Source organism: Cebidichthys violaceus, unplaced genomic scaffold (genome assembly GCF_023349555.1).
Source record: "Cebidichthys violaceus isolate CVI_PGR_0920_01 unplaced genomic scaffold, fCebVio1.0.p SCAF_3, whole genome shotgun sequence".
In the NCBI taxonomy this organism is placed as follows: Eukaryota; Metazoa; Chordata; class Actinopteri; order Perciformes; family Stichaeidae; genus Cebidichthys; species Cebidichthys violaceus.
Window position 1 is genome coordinate 1,718,302 of NW_027176483.1, and position 19,611 is coordinate 1,737,912.

General features: G+C 41.7%; 3 protein-coding genes across 4 annotated transcripts; all 3 read right to left on the minus strand.

Moving 5' to 3' along the window:
• Nucleotides 1-1,709: 1,709 nt before the first annotated feature.
• Nucleotides 1,710-4,528, minus strand: LOC137881782 (E3 ubiquitin-protein ligase TRIM21-like). Of its 2 annotated transcripts, none has more exons than XM_068723884.1 (2): nucleotides 4,387-4,528; nucleotides 1,710-3,574 (listed from the first exon to the last, which is right to left on the minus strand). In XM_068723884.1, exon 2 carries the CDS (start codon nucleotides 3,563-3,565, stop codon nucleotides 1,934-1,936), a length of 1,632 nt encoding a protein of 543 aa, XP_068579985.1. In that variant the 5' UTR covers nucleotides 3,566-3,574; nucleotides 4,387-4,528; the 3' UTR covers nucleotides 1,710-1,933. The 2 variants fall into 2 exon arrangements, with proteins under 2 accessions (XP_068579985.1, XP_068579986.1); XM_068723885.1 differs by lacking the exon at nucleotides 4,387-4,528 and adding an exon at nucleotides 3,994-4,062.
• Nucleotides 4,529-10,036: 5,508 nt separating this feature from the next.
• Nucleotides 10,037-11,363, minus strand: LOC137881919 (E3 ubiquitin-protein ligase TRIM21-like). The gene has a single exon (XM_068724117.1). The coding sequence runs from the start codon at nucleotides 11,361-11,363 to the stop codon at nucleotides 10,059-10,061; it is 1,305 nt and encodes a 434-aa protein (XP_068580218.1). The 3' UTR covers nucleotides 10,037-10,058.
• A 3,750-nt stretch (nucleotides 11,364-15,113) lies between these two features.
• Nucleotides 15,114-19,190, minus strand: LOC137881333 (E3 ubiquitin-protein ligase TRIM39-like). Its single transcript, XM_068723237.1, has 2 exons — nucleotides 19,136-19,190; nucleotides 15,114-17,153 (listed from the first exon to the last, which is right to left on the minus strand). The coding sequence occupies exon 2, from the start codon at nucleotides 17,142-17,144 to the stop codon at nucleotides 15,513-15,515; it is 1,632 nt and encodes a 543-aa protein (XP_068579338.1). The 5' UTR covers nucleotides 17,145-17,153; nucleotides 19,136-19,190; the 3' UTR covers nucleotides 15,114-15,512.
• Nucleotides 19,191-19,611: the final 421 nt, after the last annotated feature.

Here is a 19,611-nt window from a genome sequence, read left to right on the forward strand (position 1 = left end):
TTCATATTTGTGTAATATTATCTAACGATCAATGAACCCAGCTTTGATTGGTCAGTAGGCGGCGCTGTTAGACGAGGTGATCTCTAGACCCTGATGGGCAGGTTGGCACATTGTGTGGCAGTCTTTGCCATCAGTGGATTGATGTGTGTGTGAATGGGTGAATGTTAACATGTAGTGTCCAGAACTTTTAATGGTCTGAAGCTCGACAGAAATGCAAAGTCCATTCACCATTAAAGTAACGTTTCTCTCCACAACCCTCACGACCACGATGGACGTCAGTTAAACATTGAACCTGAGTGGAACTTCTGTTTGAGTAGAGATCAGATTATGAGATAATACTGGATGTTTAAGTTATAAAACGTCTATTTTATTCCTTTACAGGCAATACAATAAGTTGTCACAAGACATTAGATGCTGTACTCTGTGTTTGGAGAGTTCAAAGGTCATCTAGCTTTAACCGTCACCTGATGTTACTTTTTATTCTTTGTCATCGTTGGCTTTAGCTGCTGCCTTATATCTGTATGTGGTGTAACAAACTGAACGTTCACCGACAGGAAAGAAAGTCGTCAGAAATAGTCTGTGAATGAAGTGAAGCTGAAACTAGCTGTGACTGCATTCTGACAAACCTGAAGAGTTCAGTCACTGTGGTGATATTTATACCTCTGTGTTGTAGTTCAGACAAAACCTACATTTTGGATTTTTACTAAAAATGACACATTTCTATGACATCATATGATTTATATAATAAAACAAGTGTTAAAATGGCAGATTTTAGTTTAACTGCATTTTGACAAACATTGAATCAGTACATTTGGTCTGTAGAACAGTGAACTCACCAGAGTTTGTGTTGTTGAGAAGAAGCTGCTGGATTCAGTTGAATGTTTGTTTACAGAGAGAAACAGAGAGACTTGTCTCGACTGCAGCTCTGCTGTCACTCAGACTAACTTTACTTTGATTGGAGGAAATGTGACGTTGAAGCTCCTCCTTCAGTGTTGCTCCTCCTCTCAGTGAAGCTCTGTGAAGGAGCTTTTATTGCCTCATTGTGACATTTTATTAGGAGGAGAAAAGTAAGTTTATAACTGAGAAGAAGAATCCTTCTGATTGGACCACAGCAGTAGATCAATGGGCTTCTCTGAGTCTCCCTTTTTAAAAGTAGTTAAAGTACAATACTTTTTAAACAAACGTCCTTTTAACTGAAAGTCACTGATTTTAGACTGAGCTCAAAAAAGTACAAAACAAAAGAAAAAGCTCATCAGTGACATTAGACAGAGTACTTGTATCTGTTAGACTCAGGTTTATTTCTGCTCATTCATATAATCTGCTTCAGCATCAGACTGTAGTTATTTATTAAGAGCATTTCCTCAAATGAACACAGACTGCAGTTTGTTATGAACTCCAGTAGAGGGCGTCCTCAGATATCATTTATTCTCTACTAACTAGTAGCACTGGTTTAACTAGTAGCACTGGTTTAGTGTTCACATCAGCTGCTCAAACTCAACTCAAACCTTAAATATCACCACATTATTTTACATAACAAACTATTTCAAATGTGATGAGGTGTTGGAGCTCGTCAGCTCAAGTCAGTCTGAGAACAGCTGATGGTGTTTTTAATCACATGATTTGGTGTCATTAGAAACACCATCAGCTGTTCTTTTTGATATCAAACAAAAACAAAATAACTTAATCAGACACATCAGACACATTATGACTTTATTTATCATTTTTTATTCATAAAGAAAAACAAAGAAAAGGAAATTACTTTTGTCTTATTCATGAACTGCTCTTCAGTAATTTGTTTCAGTATGCAACACTTCTTATGAACAATGACCAGAAAAAAAAAAATATTTAGGCCAAAAACTATGTACACTTTACAAATCAACAACAGACATATATATTTATTACATCAAACAATGTAAAAAATCAAGTGTTTGTTCTACTCAGTGTGATTGACAGGAGAGATGATCAGAGGAGCAGAGTTTTTACCCTTATGACCAAAGAATGGGTAGAGTTTCTCAGTGAAGCTGCAGCCAGTAAAGGAGTAGATAAGAGCTGCAGCATCAACGTCATAAAAGGAGACCAGACCCTCCTCATAATCCACAAACACCCCCACCTTCTGAGGCCGAGACTTCAGAGGGAGAAGGACTCTGGGGTCATCAAGAGCTTTGTACTCATTCTCATTCCTCAACCATATTAACCAGTAACCAATCTGAGGGATTGCTGTGATGCCTCCCTTCCTGTTGATCGACTCTCTGGCCACTCCTAAATCCCACGTATTCTCCCCTTTAACCTGAACCTCGTAGTAAAATCTTCCTGAAGAGAAACTCTGCTTTGATAAAACACAGGAACAATAATCAAATCTCTCTGGATTGTTTGGGAGATTCTTCTTCACATCACCAGTTTTAACTTGTTTTCCATCATCAGACAGGATGAGATAAGGATGTGCTGTATCAGGATCAAGAGTCACATCCACTGCAGACTGCTGGACCCTCTTCAGCTCGACCTCAAACAGCTTCTTCATCTGTTTACTGAGCGTCTCCTCCAGCTGATTCAAAGCTCTCACCACAGTCCCCTCATATGAAGGTGTACTGACTCTGACTGCTGTCCAGTTCTTGGTGGGTGGAGCAGTGTTCAGGGTCCTGAAGCTCTGGAGGAGGTGGAGGTGGTCTTCAGAGCTTGAGAGCTGCTCCACCTCAGTGCTTCTCTTGTTCAGCTCAGAGATTTCCTGTTCCAGCTCTTTGATGAAGCCTTCAGCCTGTTTCTCTGTCTTTCTCTGCTTCTCTTTGATCGTGTCGATGAGCTCGGTCTGGCTTCTCTCAACAGACTCCTTCAGAGCGCTGAAGACCTTAACACCATCTGCTATCTCTCTGTCTGCATCTTCCTCACTGAGCTCCACTGAGTGTTTGATCTCCTGAATCTTCAGTCGTCTCTTCTGGATCATCTGCTGAACTTCAGCCTCAGTCTTCCCCAGCTCGGCCTTCTTTCCTTCATATTCTTTTTTCAGAGGAACAACATCATGGTTCTTGTGGTCTAAAACAGTGCAGAGCATGCAGACACACATCTGGTCGGTCTTACAGAACAGCTCCAACAGTTTATCGTGCTCCGTACACATCCTGCCTTCCAGGTTCTCCACAGGGTCGATCAGCTGATGTCTTTTCAGGACTGACGTTGTCAGATGAGGCTCCAGGTGAGTCTCACAGTAGGAGACCAGACACACCAGGCAGGACTTCAGGGCCTTCAGTTTGGTTCCAGTGCAGACATCACAGGGAACTTCTCCTGGTTTGGCAGCTTGTTGCTCTGAGCTGCTGCTGCTGGCTTTATGTGGAGCTGACTGTCTGAACTGAGCAGCCATCTCAGAGATGAAGGTATTGACCCGCAGCTCAGGTCTGGTGTTAAAAACCTCTTTACAGTTTGGACACTGAGACTGGACATTAATGTTCCAGTGTTCAGTGATACAGGTTTTACAGAAGTTGTGTCCACATGGTATGAGGACTGGATCAGTGAACACATCCAGACAGATGGAGCACAGAAACTGATCTTCAGTCAGCAGACAGCTGGAAGCAGACATATCTACACTCTGAGGACAACAAGAGTGGAAAACAAAACTGTTATTACATCTTTAGCAGCAGCAACAGAGTGTGTCAGGTAAAACTAAAACTTGAGCGTTTTCAAACGTCTTTGCTCCAGAGATCAATTTATGGAAAGATTAAATTAAATAAAAAAACAAATATTATAAATAATGAACATTATACATTATAAAGTCATATTTCTGCCACTTTAACGTGAATAAACTGCCAATGGACACAAACACTGAATTATTTGTATGTAATGATTCATTATATCATCAATTTATTAATTGAAATAAAGGCTTCTTAAAGTATTATTGCATTGCACGTGTTCATCTCTCTGTCTGCATGAAAACAAGTAGACCAATGAGATTATTAATACACATAAACTGACTGAACAATGGACATGAATTATACTTTGTGCACGGACCGAGTAGAGCTGAAGTGTTTGAGTTGATGGCGGTTGTTGAAACACAGTAAATATGATCAGATGAACTTCCTCACAGAGACAGACAGCAGGAACTACAGAGACAGTGAAGTTTAGAGGAAAGGCTTTACAGGTCAAGGATATTTACCAAAGTATAGAACAGTTATGGAAGTTATAAAACATCAATGTTGTTCCTCTATGATCAATAAAAACATCCACACATTAAATCAGATGCTGTTCTCTGTGTTTGGACAATCCAAAGGGAGCAACAGCTACACTAGTTAGCTTTTAGCAGGCCTAGTTTATCTGATGTTACTTTTGTTTCTTGGCTACAGTAATGGTTTCTCTCTTGAACTACATTTTGACTACATTTGGTCTGTAGAACAGTGAACTCACCAGAGTTTGTGTTGTTGAGAAGAAGCTGCTGGATTCAGTTGAATGTTTCTTTAGAGAGAAACAGAGAGGCTTGTCTTGACTGCAGCTTTGCTGTCGCTCAGACTAACTTTCACTTTCACTTCAGGAAAAGTGACTCAGCAGATCTCCTCTTTCAGAGTTGCTCCTCCTCTCAGTGAAGCTCTGTGAAGGAGCTTTTATTGCCTCTTTGACAAATACCCTGACATTCAAACAACACAAGTTTGACTTTTTCCTTCTTATTAGGGCCCGAGGACCGACGTAGTCGGAGTGGAGGACGTATTGTTGTACTATTGTTTATTATTATTTTACCACTTTCATTGAAATTTGGTAGGTATGTGGAACGTGATGGGATGTACAAAAAATCCTCTTGGAGCTTTTCATTAAACCAAACAGGAAGTTGGCCATTTTGAATTTTCGGACGTTTTTTGGACCATTTCAAGGCGTCATACTTTAACGAACTCCTCCCAGAGATTTGACCCGATTGACTTCAGATTCAGTCAGTATGCTCTTGAGACCTAAAAGTCAGTCAAAGATCAAAAAGTTATCAAACTATGTATCCGTGACGTGGCAGCAAAAAAACACCATTCGCCATGAAAAAGGAAGTTGTTGTAATTCGGCCGTACATTGTCTAATCTGATCCAAATCTCATATGTCATAACATCCTGACCCTGAACACATCTATATGACAATTTAGAATCATAGTAATGGCGCCACCTAGTGGCAACTGGAAGTTGTAAGTTTTGTACTTTGACATCCTGCTCCTCACAGATTAATCAGATCCCTCTCAACGAATAAACTGATGTCACTCGACTCCACATCATCAGATCTTTTCCAGATTTCACGTTTGGTGAAACTCCAGTCCTGAAGACATCCACAGGTCAATTTTGTATAATAGTCATAGCACCACCTACTGGTAACAGTAATTTAAAGTTTCTGTACTTTGGCTTGTTTCTCTTAGTCGGTAAATCAGATCGTTAAATTAGTACCACATAAATGTAAGAAGTTCATAAAGCCAGTTCATGAAGGTTTCGTCAAAGGCTGTTGCCGTGGCGACGCAGTCTTGGCCGTGAAAAACGAAGGTAATTTTGAGAAGCTAAAGAAGCTCTAAACAAAGCCAAACTTGGGATACACATTCAAAGTAAAAAATGTAGTTACATATTATGGTTTTAATGCTTCAGATTGGTAATTCGGCTCAATAGCGCCCCCTACAAAATTTCAACGAAGCAGCCCTCGCAGTACGTTTCACATAGATTTACAAAATTTGGGAGGCACATGTATCACATGTGGACTTAAAAAAAGTATCTTGGGGCTATGCCCTAAAGCCAACCGGTTTTTGTCAGCCATTTTGAATTTTGTATGGATTTCTAGTGTCGTTTTTGCAATTTCCAGGCGCTGTACTTTAACAAACTCCTCCTAGGGAATTTAATCAGATCAACTTAGAATTTGGTCAGAACAATCTAAAGACCTTAGTGATTAAAAGTTACTCAAAGTTTGTTGTTTTGTGAAAGGCAATTGCCGTGGCGATGCATTCTTCATCATGAAAAACGAAGGTGTTTTTGAGCGGCTAAAAATGCTCAAAACTTGTCACACATTTCAAATCCTGAATGTATTTATCTGATGGGATTTTAATGCTTCAGAGTGGCAAGTAGGCTCGATAGCGCCCCCTACAATATTTTGACGATGCTGCCCTCGCATTACGTTTCACCTAGATGTATAAAATTTGGTAAGCAGATGTATCACATGTAGACTAAAAAAAAAGTCTAGTGGTCCATGCTCTAAACCCAACCGGAACTCAGCCATTTAGAATTTTGTATGAATTTCTCATGAAATTCTTTTTCCATTTTCAGGTGCTGTACTTTAACGAATTCCTCCTGGGGAATTAATCAGATCAGCTTAGAATTTGGTCAGAACAATCTAAAGACCTTTGAGATTAAAAGTTACTAAAAGCTTGAGGTTTCATTGAACAACATGGACGTGGTGTGGCGGTCATTTTACATGGTTCGCCATCATCCATCAAGCTGTTGTAACTCAACTGTACTTTGTCAAAACTGTCCCAAACTTGACATGCTTGATTCCTGTCATGATTTTAGGACTTCTCCATGCCAAAATTAACTCATAGTCATAGCGCCACCTAATGGCAACCACGGACGTAAGCAGGATTCTATAATTACAGCGGCCCAAACACTGAACTTATTAAAAGAGTTTGTGGTCACACCATGAGAAAAAGACTTCTCTGATCTAAATATGTGCAAACTAAGATGCTTGGAGAGCGAAAGTTGAACATTACAGTGTTCAAGTTAAAGCAAATGACACTACTGTTCTGTTAACTTTCATGTGAGTCCAAATACAATCAGCAGGACACTGCAGGGAGTTGAACCCCATCCCAGTAAACTGACAGTTTGTTATGTTTCAAACACTGAAGCACATTCACTCACATTCATTTTCTTAATGATCTTAACAGGCTTACATTTATGATTGTATCAGAGCTACACTCAAAACATTTGAGGCTTAAGACCTGGCAACATGGTCTTGCTACACTGCTGGTCGACGCAGGAAAAAACGTTTAATTCGTGCACACAGTGTATGATGGTCACAGAAATGCATGGCCGCATGGACCCAGAGTCCTGCCAGTACCCTCGACGTGTGTGAAGTTGAACAGATATCTAAGTTATAAAACATTTAGTTTATTCCTTTACAGGCAATAAAATAAGTTTTCACAAGACGTTGGACGCTGTACTCTGTGTTTGGAGAGTTCAAAGGTCATCTAGCTTTAACCGTCACCTGATGTTACTTTTTATTCTTTGTCATCGTTGGCTTTAGCTGCTGCCTTATATCTGTATGTGGTGTAACAAACTGAACGTTCACTGACAGGCGGCGAAGGTTCGGCCTCCTCCGGGCATCAACCTGCTCCACAGAGTGACAGTGAACGCCTCTCTCCGGTGGGCAGACTGAGTTCTGGCCTCTGGTGACGTAATGTGAAACGTTTTAGAGGCGGAGCGTCGATATATATTTTTAATGTGATGCTACTTTGGGGATGACCACTGGTGCGTTCATGCACCATCAAACATAGTCAGTGATGTGGATACGAAGACGGAAGAGGGTTCGTTTTCACGTTTGTTCATCTGTAGTTAGGTTGTTTTTAAAGGTGCAGTGTGTGAGATTTGGCGACATCTGGTGGTGAGGATGCAGATTGCAGCCAACTGAAACTTCTCCCGTGTAGAGAACTAGAGTCATTGTTTGGTTCGTCCATTCTATGCTACGGTAGAAACATGGTGGCCGGCTCCCTGAAGAGAAAAACATACTTAATATATAAAATGTCTGCCAATAGATCCCTCCTTAAATACTACACACTGTACCTTTTTAAATGTACCTGTAACCGTTCAACCTAAACAGGAAATGTATCTGAAGTTTTTCTTTCTTTGGTTTCAGTTTTCAAAAACAAACTGAACTACAGGCGTGAAAGCAAAAGCCAAACTTGAACGCGTCGTCTCGTGTACACGAGTCGTCTTTTGTAGTTTCTTTCTGCTTCGTCACAAGTAAAAGATCTTTGATGTGAGAAACACGCACAAAAACAAAGAGCAGAAAAAACCCCAAAACTGGACCATAAGCAAAAGTAACAAAATGATTTTAGCTCAAAGGTCCACTAACTAGCTTTTTTTTTTTTTTTTTTTTTTGAAAGAAAAGGGGCGGGACTTAGACGGCATCTCATGGTCTTATTGGGTAGAACGGAGCCGGCTCAGGTGTTTGGTTTCTCTGGATCTGGTGTGTTTCTGCTCAGCCTGCAGTTTGATGCCGGAGGAAGAAGGTGTAACCGTACGTTGGGGGTGGGGGGAGGGGTAGGTTGTTGAGCGTTTTTGGTCTCGTTGAGTCTCTCCTCTCCCAGCTCGACCCGATCTCGTGTACATGTGTACTATGCTGATGACAGACTGTAAAACGACGCGTCCTGCGGTTAGCTTTGTTGTTTGTTCGTACTGATGACGTTGAACTGCCTTCACTTTTTATTTCTTCATCTGACGTCGGGGTTTTTATCAAAGCGTGCCTACTCGTCGTCCCGCCGAAGGGATCCCGCTGTACAGAACATCCCAGAACCCCCTGCGGCACCCGGTGTGTGTGTGTGTGTGTGTGTGTGTGTGTGTGTGTGTGTGTGTGTGTGTGTGTGTGTGTGTGTGTGTGTGTGTGTGTGTGTGTGAGTGAGAGAGTGTGAGATGGATGACATGTCTTGTGTGTGTGTGTGTGTGTGTGTGTGTGTGTGTGTGTGTTGCCCACAGATTCTGGACTGCGAGTGCGATCTCCGTTCCCTCGCCGTTGTCGTCCCGATGGATAGCGACTAGAACATTTCTTGATTTTTAAGTTTGTGATGATTAAGATCTTTTTTTTTTGTAAACGATGCTTTGTGTCTGATTTCATTGAACTCCTGATCATCTGATTAATTGTCCCCCCCCCCCCCCCCCTGTCCACTTTTCTTTCTTTCTTGTTTTAGGGGGTTTCTTTTTGTTGTTCTGTACAGATGAAAATTGGACAGTTTGTTAATAATAATAAAGTCTGCAAGGTTTCTATTCTATAGTCCGGTGTGTTCATTTCAAAACAGTCTTCAGGAGATTTCTTCTTGTTAGACCCTAAGTGCTTTCAGTAGGATATAACTCTAATGTATGAATAGTTATGTAGATCGTCTGTACTTTACTATTGCCTATTTTAAGTTTTTGACTAACACCACCAACTTTTCACCTGGGGAACTTACCTTAACGACTGGTAGAGTCAGTCATCACGTTTTAGGGACAGGGGGAAGAGGGTTAAGTTAAACTAGTCTAAAAAAAAAAAAAAAGAGCTGAACATTCCGTGCAATACACACCCATTATAAAATCTGAAACGGACCCAAAATTAAACGTTGACTTCATGAAAACTGTGCTAGCTATCAAAATGCCCATTTGGCTCGATAAAGTTCAGCGTTTTGTCAATGTTTTAAACTTCAAATAATTTTTCTACATTAAAGTATGGCTGGTCAATATGGGCCCAAAGTTACTTAAAAGTAACCAGAGCAAAGTAACGCAATGCAATGCATCCAGTCATAGAGACCTTACGGGAAGGGTGCCCTTCCATCAGGGACTGCCTCTGATCACCCACTTTCTCCCTCCCCCTCCGAGAGGAGTAGTCTTTACTTCCCTCACCAGCACCTACTTCCACCCCCCAGACTCCTTCCAGACAAACAAAAACAAAATAACTTAATCAGACACATTGTCACTTTATTTATCCTCTTTTTATATGAAAACAAAAAGAGAGAAAAGCAAATTACGTTTGTCTTATTCATAAACTGCTCTTCAGTCATTTGTTAAAGTATGCATCACTTCTTACAATCACAAAATAACATTTTGGAACATTTAAGTAATGTTCTAATGATTCATATTTCTCTGTACAGTTTTTAATGATTTAACAGACTTGATGGCAGATAATGCATTGATTAGAAAACATGAGACTATATTCGTTAATATCAATCAGTGCAGTAAAATTGGTGTGTTATAGTTGTGAGTAGCAGTGATACAAATCAAAAAAATATTTACAGAAAAACAAACAAAAACAATGTTTACACTGTACCAATCTAGTCATATACATGTTACATTAAATGAAAGAGTCTCTCTGTAGAAAATCAAGTGTTTGTTCTACTCAGTGTGATTGACAGGAGAGATGATCAGAGGAACAGAGTTTTTACCACCAGCATTAAGATCAGGACTAAAGAATGGGTGGAGTTTCTCAGTGAAGCTGCAGCCAGAAAAGGAGTAGATAAGAGCTGCAGCATCAACGTCATAAAAGGAGACCAGACCCTCCTCATGATCCACAAACACCCCCACCTTCTGAGGCTGACACTTCAGAGAGAGACGGACTGGAGGGTCAACAAGAGCTTTGTACTCATTCTCATTCCTCAACCATATCGTCCAGTAACCATTCTGAGGAATCAGTTTGATATTTCCCTTCCTGTTGATCGACTCTCTGGCCACTCCTACAGACCAGTCAGTCTTCCCTTTAACCTGAACCTCGTAGTAAAATCTTCCTGATGAGAAACTCTGCTTTGCTAAAACACCAGGACAAGGATTAAATCTCTCTGGATTGTTTGGGAGATTCTTCTTTACATCACCATGTTTAACTTGTTTTCCATCATCAGACAGGATGAGATAAGGCTGTGCTGTATCAGGATCAAGAGTCACATCCACTGCAGACTGCTGGACCCTCTTCAGCTCGACCTCAAACAGCTTCTTCATCTGTTTACTGAGTGTCTTCTCCAGCTGATTCACAGCTCTCCTCACAGTCCCCTCATATGAAGGTGGACTGACACTGACTCCTGTCCAGTTCTTGGTGGGTGGAGCAGTGTTCAGGGTCCTGAAGCTCTGGAGGAGGTGGAGGTGGTCTTCAGAGCTTGAGAGCTGCTCCACCTCAGTGCTTCTCTTCTTCAGCTCAGAGATTTCCTGTTCCAGCTCTTTGATGAAGCCTTCAGCCTGTTTCTCTGTCTTTCTCTGCTTCTCTTTGATGGTGTCGATGAGCTCGGCCTGGCTTCTCTCAACAGACTCCTTCAGAGCGGTGAAGACCTGAACACCATCTGCTATCTCTCTGTCTGCATCTTCCTCACTGAGCTCCACTGAGTGTTTGATCTCCTGAATCTTCAGTTGTCTCTTCTGGATCATCTGCTGAATTTCAGTCTCAGTCTTCCCCAGCTTGGTTTCCTGTTGAGCTGGCTGTCTGAACTGAGCAGCCATCTCAGAGATGAAGGTATTGACTCGCAGCTCAGGTCTGATCTTAAACACCTCTTTACAGTTTGGACACTGATAGGGGACATTAACATTCCAGTGTTGAGTGATGCAGGTTTTACAGAAGTTGTGTCCACATGGTATGGTGACTGGATCAGTGAACACATCCAGACAGATGGAGCACAGACACTGATCTTCAGTCAGCAGACAGCTGGCAGCAGACATATCTACACTCTGAGGAAAAGAGTGAAAAATACATCTGTTATTACATATCTTTTGAATAATACAATTGAATTATTATCAGTCCTAAATGCTGTGGTTGTGAATGAGTTTTTATCTTAAATCATGCAGGATGGCGCGGTTGCCTGTTGCAGCAGCTCCCCCGTGTGTGTTTTAATGATAGTCTTTTTTCATTTTTTCCTCTCTTCTATTTGTCTGTTTTTGTTAACGTTTGGACCGTAACTTTTTTTCAACTTTTCTCGTGGCTTTTCTGTGACATATTCCCCGTTTGTAACGGAGAGCCACGCACAATGGACTGAGGGCATTGTTTACTGTGAACCACTGCTGCTGCCCGGCGCGAGGCCTGAAATCCCGGAGGAGCTGTGGAGAAAACGACGGGGTTGCAGAGCTGGCGCTAAGCTGAAGGCAAAGAGGAGGAAGTACAAACCTTCGGTACCAGTAATTCCAATGGAACGTGAGGTCCTTGGCCAATAAGACGGACGAGCTCCGCCTGCTGGTAAAGACCGAGATGGAGTGTAGCGAGTGTAGCGTCATGTGTTTCACGGAGACATGGCTGCACTCGGATTTTCCCCGATTACAGTGCAACCGTTCTCCCGGCTTCAGGACCGTTCAGGTGGACAGAGACGTACAGAGCGGTAAGAAGAGAGGTGGTGGGATTGCAATGTATGTGAATGAGAGTTGGTGCAATCCCGACCATGTGTGTGTGTGTGTGTGTGTGTGTGTGTGTGTGTGTGTGTGTGTGTGTGTGTGTGTGTGTGTGTGTGTGTGTGTGTGTGTGTGTGAAGGAACGCTTCTGTAGCCCGGACATTGAACTCTTAGCCGTGGGGATGCGTCCGTATTATTTGCCGATGGAGTTCTCTTCCGCCATTGTTGTCGCTGTGTACGTCCCTCCATCAGCTGATGCAGAGGCAGCAGTGGACACCATCCACTCCACTGTGTCTAGACTGCAGAGTCAACATCCTGGTGCATGTTTGGCAATTACTGGAGACTTTAACGCACCACTCTGAATAAGGCTCTGCCAACTTTTCACCAGTATGTTGACTGCCCCACACGGAACAATAAAACTCTGTACCTTCTGTATGCTAATGTAAAGCATGCATACAGTGCTACTACCTTCCTTCTTAATAAGAAGAAAGCAGCCTTCAGGTCTGGGGACAGGGACGAGCTCAGGAGAGTTCAGTGTGACCTGAAGGAGAAGCTCAGGGAATTGCAGGGACTCCTACAAGAGAACGCTGGAGGCGAAACTCCAGCAGAACAACGTGAGGAAAGTGTGGACTGGGATGAAGCAGATAACTGAGGGAGGGAGACAACCAGGGGGCTCCCTGGAGAGGGCAAACGAGCTAAACTGTTTGTTCAATAGATTTAGCTCACAGCCCTCATTTGTCTCCTTCATACACCGCACCTCCCGAACATCCTCTGCAATTTGCATACCAGCCTCATGTGGGAGTGGACGACGCCATCATCTACCTGCTGCAACGAGCTCAGTCGCACCTGGATGGAACCGGTGGCTCTGTGAGAATCACTTTCTTTGATTTCTCCAGTGCATTCAACACCATCCAACCACTGCTACTGAGTGAGAAGCTGCGGGTGGTGGGGGTTAACGTGTTCACCGTCTCCTGGATAACTGACTACCTCACAGGCAGACCACAGTTTATCCGACTGGGCCGTGTGCTGTCTGATACGGTGGTCAGTGATGCTGGAGCTCCACAGGGAACTGTTCTGTCTCCCTTCCTGTTCACCTTGTACACCACTGACTTCCAGTACAACTCGGGGTCATGCTGTTTTCTGATGACTCTGCAGTGGTCGGGTGTATAAGGGACGGACAGGAGGAGGAGTACAGGGCAGTAGTGACTTTGTGGAGCCGGAGACACCAACATTCACACAGTCAGCGATTTATTTCCAGCTGTCTTTCCTGCATTTGTCAACATAAACAACATCTTATGACTTCAACTTCATATTTGTGTAATGTTATCTAACGATCAATGAACCCAGCTTTGATTGGTCAGTAGGCGGAGCTGTTAGACGAGGTGATCTCTTAGATCCTGATGGGCAGGTTGGCACATTGTGTGGCAGTCTTTGCCGTCAGTGTATTGATGTGTGTGTGAATAGGTGAATGTTAACATGCAGCGTACAGAACTTTTAATGGTCTGAAGCTCGACATAAATGCAAAGTCCATTCACCATTAAAGTAACGTTTCTCTCCACAACCCTCACGACCACGATGGACGTCAGTTAAACATTGAACCTGAGTGGAACTTCTGTTTGAGTAGAGATCAGATTATGAGATAATACTGGATGTTTAAGTTATAAAACGTCTATTTTATTCCTTTACAGGCAATACAATAAGTTGTCACATGACGTTAGATGCTGTACTCTGTGTTTGCAGAGTTCAAAGGTCATCTAGCTTTAACCGTCACCTGATGTTACTTTTTATTCTTTGTCATCGTTGGCTTTAGCTGCTGCCTTATATCTGTATGTGGTGTAACAAACTGAACGTTCACCGACAGGAAAGAAAGTCGTCAGAAATAGTCTGTGAATGAAGTGAAGCTGAAACTAGCTGTGACTGCATTCTGACAAACCTGAAGAGTTCAGTCACTGTGGTGATATTTATACCTCTGTGTTGTAGTTCAGACAAAACCTACATTTTGGATTTTTACTAAAAATGACACATTTCTATGACATCATATGATCTATATAATAAAACAAGTGTTAAAATGGCAGATTTTAGTTTAACTGCATTTTGACAAACATTGAATCAGTACATTTGGTCTGTAGAACAGTGAACTCACCAGAGTTTGTGTTGTTGAGAAGAAGCTGCTGGATTCAGTTGAATGTTTCTTTAGAGAGAAACAGAGAGACTTGTCTCGACTGCAGCTCTGCTGTCACTCAGACTAACTTTACTTTGATTGGAGGAAATGTGACGTTGAAGCTCCTCCTTCAGTGTTGCTCCTCCTCTCAGTGAAGCTCTGTGAGTGAGGTTTTATTGCCTCATTGTGAAATGTTATTAGGAGGAGAAAAGTAAGTTTATAACTGAGAAGAACAATCCTTCTGATTGGACCACAGCAGTAGATCAATGGGCTTCTCTGAGTCTCCCTTTTTAAAAGTAGTTAAAGTACAATACTTTTTAATAAACGTCCTTTTAACTGAAAGTCACTGATTTTAGACTGAGCTCAAAAAAGTACAAAACAAAAGAAAAAGCTCATCAGTGACATTAGACAGAGTACTTGTATCTGTTAGACTCAGGTTTATTTCTGCTCATTCATGTAATCTGCTTCAGCATCAGACTGTAGTTATGTATTAAGAGCATTTCCTCAAATGAACACAGACTGCAGTTTGTTATGAACTCCAGTAGAGGGCGTCCTCAGATATAATTTATTCTCTACTAACTAGTAGCACTGGTTTAACTAGTAGCACTGGTATAACTAGTAGCACTGGTTTAACTAGTAGCACTGGTTTAGTGTTCACATCAGCTGCTCTAAGTCAACTCAAACCTTAAATATCACCACATTATTTTACATAACCAACTATTTCAAATGTGATGAGGTGTTGGAGCTCGTCAGCTCAAGTCAGTCTGAGAACAGCTGATGGTGTTTTTAATCACATGATTTGGTGTCATTAGAAACACCATCAGCTGTTCTTTCAGCTGTTGATATCAAACAAAAACCAAATAACTTAATCAGACACAATACAATTCTGTCTTACATTTGTTTATATGACAAGAAAAGGAGAAAAAAGAGAATTAAAAAAATAATAATTAAAAGATAAATCGTTTTTCGATAATTTGTGACAGTATGCAACACTTTTGTTCAAACAACAAAAAGTTTTGACTTTGGCACTCAGACAGTTATGGAACAAACAAATGCTTCTTATACATGAGTAAATTGTTTTTGACGACCTAACAGTAAAGTATCGCAGTTAGTAGATTAAATTACAATAAATTAGATTATATTCATCAGTGTCATAGGTTCACGTGTTAAAGTGTAATGTGACACATGAAAGAGAAACTTTTGCGGAATAAAACCCTTCATTGATTAAAAGCTGATAAATTAACAATGTCTACACCATACATCACAAAAAAATACATTTAATACATTAAATGAAAGTGAGTCTTTCTGTCATAAATTACATGGTTGTTCTACTCAGTGTGATTGACAGGAGAGATGATCAGAGGAGCAGAGTTATTACCACCGTTGTTTTTAAAAGGATTAAAGAATGGGTAGAGTTTCTCAGTGAAGCAGCAGTCAGTAAAGGAGTAGATAAGAGCTGCAGCATCAACGTCATAGAAGGAGACCAGACCCTCCTCATAATCCACAAACACCCCCACCTTCTGAGGCTGAGACTTCAGAGAGAGAAGGACTGAAGGGTCAGCACAAGCTTTGTACTCATTCTCATTCCTCAAACATATTATCCAGTAGCCCAACTGAGGGGTCGCTGTGATTCTTCCCTTCCTGTTGATCGACTCTCTGGCCACTCCTAAATACCAGTCAGTCTTCCCTTTAACCTGAACCTCGTAGTAAAATCTTCCTGAAGAGAAACTCTGCTTTGTTAAGACATTAGTATGAAGATCAAATCTCTCTGGATTGTCTGGGAGATTCTTCTTTACATCACCAAGTTTAACTTGTTTTCCATCATCAGACAGGATGAGGTTGGGATGTGCTGTATCATGATCAAGAGTCACATCCACTGCAGACTGCTGGATTCTCTTCAGCTCTGCCTCAAGAAGATGTTTTACCTCTTCACTGATCGTCTCCTCCAGCTGATTCAAAGCTTTTCTCACATTCCCCTCATGTAGTGGACGGGTGTTAACTCTTGTCCAGTTCTTGGTGGGTGGAGCAGTGTTCAGGGTCGTAAAGTTTTGGAGGATGTCCAGGTGGTCTTCAGAGCGTGAGAGCTGAACCACCTCAGTGCTTCTCTTCTTCAGCTCAGAGATTTCCTGTTCCAGCTCTTTGATGAAGCCTTCAGCCTGTTTCTCTGTCTTTCTCTGCTTCTCTTTGATCGTGTAGATGAGCTCGGCCTGGCTTCTCTCAACAGACTCCTTCAGAGCGGTGAAGACCTGAACACCATCTGCTATCTCTCTGTCTGCATCTTCCTCACTGAGCTCCACTGAGTGTTTGATCTCCTGAATCTTCAGTCGTCTCTTCTGGATCATCTGCTGAATTTCATCCTCCAGCTCAGCCTTCTTTCCTTCATATCCTTCTTTCAGAGGAACAACATCATGTGTCTTGTGTTCTGAAATAGTGCAGAGCATGCAGACACACATCTGGTCGGTTTTACAGAACAGCTCCAGCAGTTTATGGTGCTTCGTACACATCCTGCCTTCCAGGTTCTCCACAGGGTCGATCAGCTGATGTCTTTTCAGACCTGACGTTGTCAGATGAGGCTCCAGGTGAGTCTCACAGTAGGAGACCAGACACACCAGGCAGGTCTTCAGGGCCTTCAGTTTGATTCCAGTGCAGACGTCACAGGGAACTTCTCCTGGTTTGGCAGCTTGTTGCTCTGAGCTGCTGCTGCTGGCTTTCTGTGGAGCTGACTGTCTGAACTGATCAGCCATCTCAGAGATGAAGGTATTGACCCGCAGCTTCGGTCTGGTGTTATAAACCTCTTTACAGTTTGGACACTGAGACTGGACATTAATGTTCCAGTGTTCAGTGATGCAGGTTTTACAGAAGTTGTGTCCACATGGTATGGCGACTGGATCAGTGAACACATCCAGACAGATGGAGCACAGAAACTGATCTTCAGTCAGCAGACAGCTGGCAGCAGACATATCTACACTCTGAGGACAACAAGAGTGAAAAACAAATCTGTTATTACATCTTTAGCAGCAGCAACAGAGTGTGTCAGGTACTGTCTTCACATTGTGGGTCTCTGTGTGTGTCATCATGGTAAAATGTGTCCTGGAGACACCTACTGTAGAGGAACTATTACAGAAGAGGGTTTGAGTACTTTAGAAAGGTTCTTACAAAATAGAATTTAAATGTCTGTGGACAGATTGTGTCACCAGGACAGAGTCTCAACCATCAAGACGCACTCAGTAAACTATAAAGGTCTGTTAACAGAAAGATGAGTTTGAAGATGGGTGTGGTCCCAGCAAAGACGTCTGAAGTAAAGGAAGTAGGACACACAGTTTACACCTCAGGCCTGATTTTAGAATCATGGCTGGTGTGATCTCACTGAAAGATGGTCTCTAGTTTTATTATTTCTTTATTAAAATCAAGCTATGATTAGTGGAATATAAGGAGGGTCATCCTGAATGCAGTTTCTGGATCATTCTGTCTTTTCTCTCTCTGTGCTTTTTCACCGTGTTTTAAGGCTGCCTGTGGCTGATCCCTGACTATTAGCTGCTGTTACTGTAGTTATTTAGATAGTAGTAAAAACAATAAAACAATGATAAACTTAGCTGTTGGTTTAAGCGTTGCAGTGATGACATCACAGACCCTCTGGTTCTTGTTAATATCACAATTTTAATGAGTAAAATCATAACAGAATTCAATTTGAACCCTGCTGCTTGTATATTATTGGAGTGAATTCATATAGTTTGTAAGGAGCCGTAACATTTTTAATTCCTCTTTAATATTGAACATATTACTATTTACTGAGACATAGTTGGACCTCAGTCTAAATGTTGCTCTTGTGGCACTGAGTTGAACTTCCTGTCTGAGTCGAGTCCGTGCACAAAGTACACTTCATGTCCATTGTTCAGTCAGTTTATGTGTGTTCATAATCTCATTGGTCTACTTGTGTTCATGTAAATGTGTTCTGCTTCGTGTGAGTTCCTTCTTCAACAGCCGATGCTGCCTAAACGCGGTGAACTCTTTGTCTGTTATTGTCTCATTGAATGAACACCTGCAGTGAAACTCTGTGCACCAAAACGTCAGCTTGTTCCACGATCCAACTGGAATCATGAAAAGTGAGGAGAGGAAGTCGACAGTCGGAAACAGAGACGGCTCGCCTTCAAAGTAAAAGTGGAGCGTTTTCAAACGTCTTTGCTCCAGAGATCAATTTATGGAAAGATTCAATAGAATAAATAAATATTATAAATAATGAACATTATACATTATAAAGTCATATTTCTGCCACTTTAACATGAATAAACACTGAATTATTTGCATGTAATGATTCATTATATCATCATTTTATTAATTTAAATAAAGGCTTCTTAAAGTATTTGGGTGAATGTTTCAGGCTGTAGACTTGAGACTTGTGATGAGTCTGACTGTGAAAAGAGTTGATTTACTCTGTGATTAAATGTGATGTGATGACGCCTCTCACACATTTAATGTCACTTCATATCACGTGTTACTTTGCACGTCTGAATCCTCTTTATCATGAACTCTCAAAGCAGCAGTATTATTTGTGCTGATCAGTCACAACTACTACAATGCTTGGTGTTCAGTGTGTGGTTGAATGTGGGCGTGTTGAGGCTGAACCATGAGGCTGATCACGTTTTAACAGGTTTGATTTTTTTTTTTTTTGGCTGTGCACCATTTCCTTCTTTTGTGCACACGTACACTTTAAGTATGGATCCTACACACTTCATAAATGAGACATATTATTACACTATATACATCATTTCTCTCCACAACCCCCACGGTCACCAGGTGGACCTCAGCTAAACATTTGTCCAGTGGAACTTCCTGTCCGAGTAGTTCTGAGGTTTGATGTCACATCAGATATGATCAGCTGAACTGCGTCACAAAGACAGACAGCAGGAACTACACAAACAGTGACATTGAGAAAAAAAGGCTTTGAACTCACCAGAGTTTGTGTTGTTGAGAAGAAGCTGCTGGATTCAGTTGAACGTTTCTTTACAGAGAAACAGAGAGACTTGTGTCGACTAAAGCTCTGATGTCGCTCAGACTAACTTTCACTTTCACTTCAGAAAAAGTGACTCAGCAGATCTCCTCCTTCAGAGTAGCTCCTCCTCTCAGTGAAGCTCTGTGAAGGAGCTTTTATTGCCTCTTTGACAAATACCCTGACATTCAAACAACACAAGTTTGACTTTTTCCTTCTTATTAGGGCCCGAGCACCGACGTAGTCGGAGCGGAGGACCTATTGTTGTTCTATTGTTTATTATTATTTTACCACTTTCATCGCAAAAAGAAGGTGCTTGGGATACTGGGATTTTTTAAAAATTTGACACGCAAGCCAGTCGTGGCTAAAATTCCAGTCTGATTGGGGTGTCCAGCTGCGGTATGAAATATTGGCTCGATAGCGCCCCCTATTGAGTAGCC

What these genes read in the sequence shown, in the direction of transcription:
- LOC137881782 (XM_068723884.1), bottom strand. Translation starts at nt 3,565, where the DNA reads ATGTCTGCTTCCAGCTGTCTGCTGACTGAAGATCAGTTTCTGTGCTCC.
- LOC137881919 (XM_068724117.1), bottom strand. Translation starts at nt 11,363, where the DNA reads ATGTCTGCTGCCAGCTGTCTGCTGACTGAAGATCAGTGTCTGTGCTCC.
- LOC137881333 (XM_068723237.1), bottom strand. Translation starts at nt 17,144, where the DNA reads ATGTCTGCTGCCAGCTGTCTGCTGACTGAAGATCAGTTTCTGTGCTCC.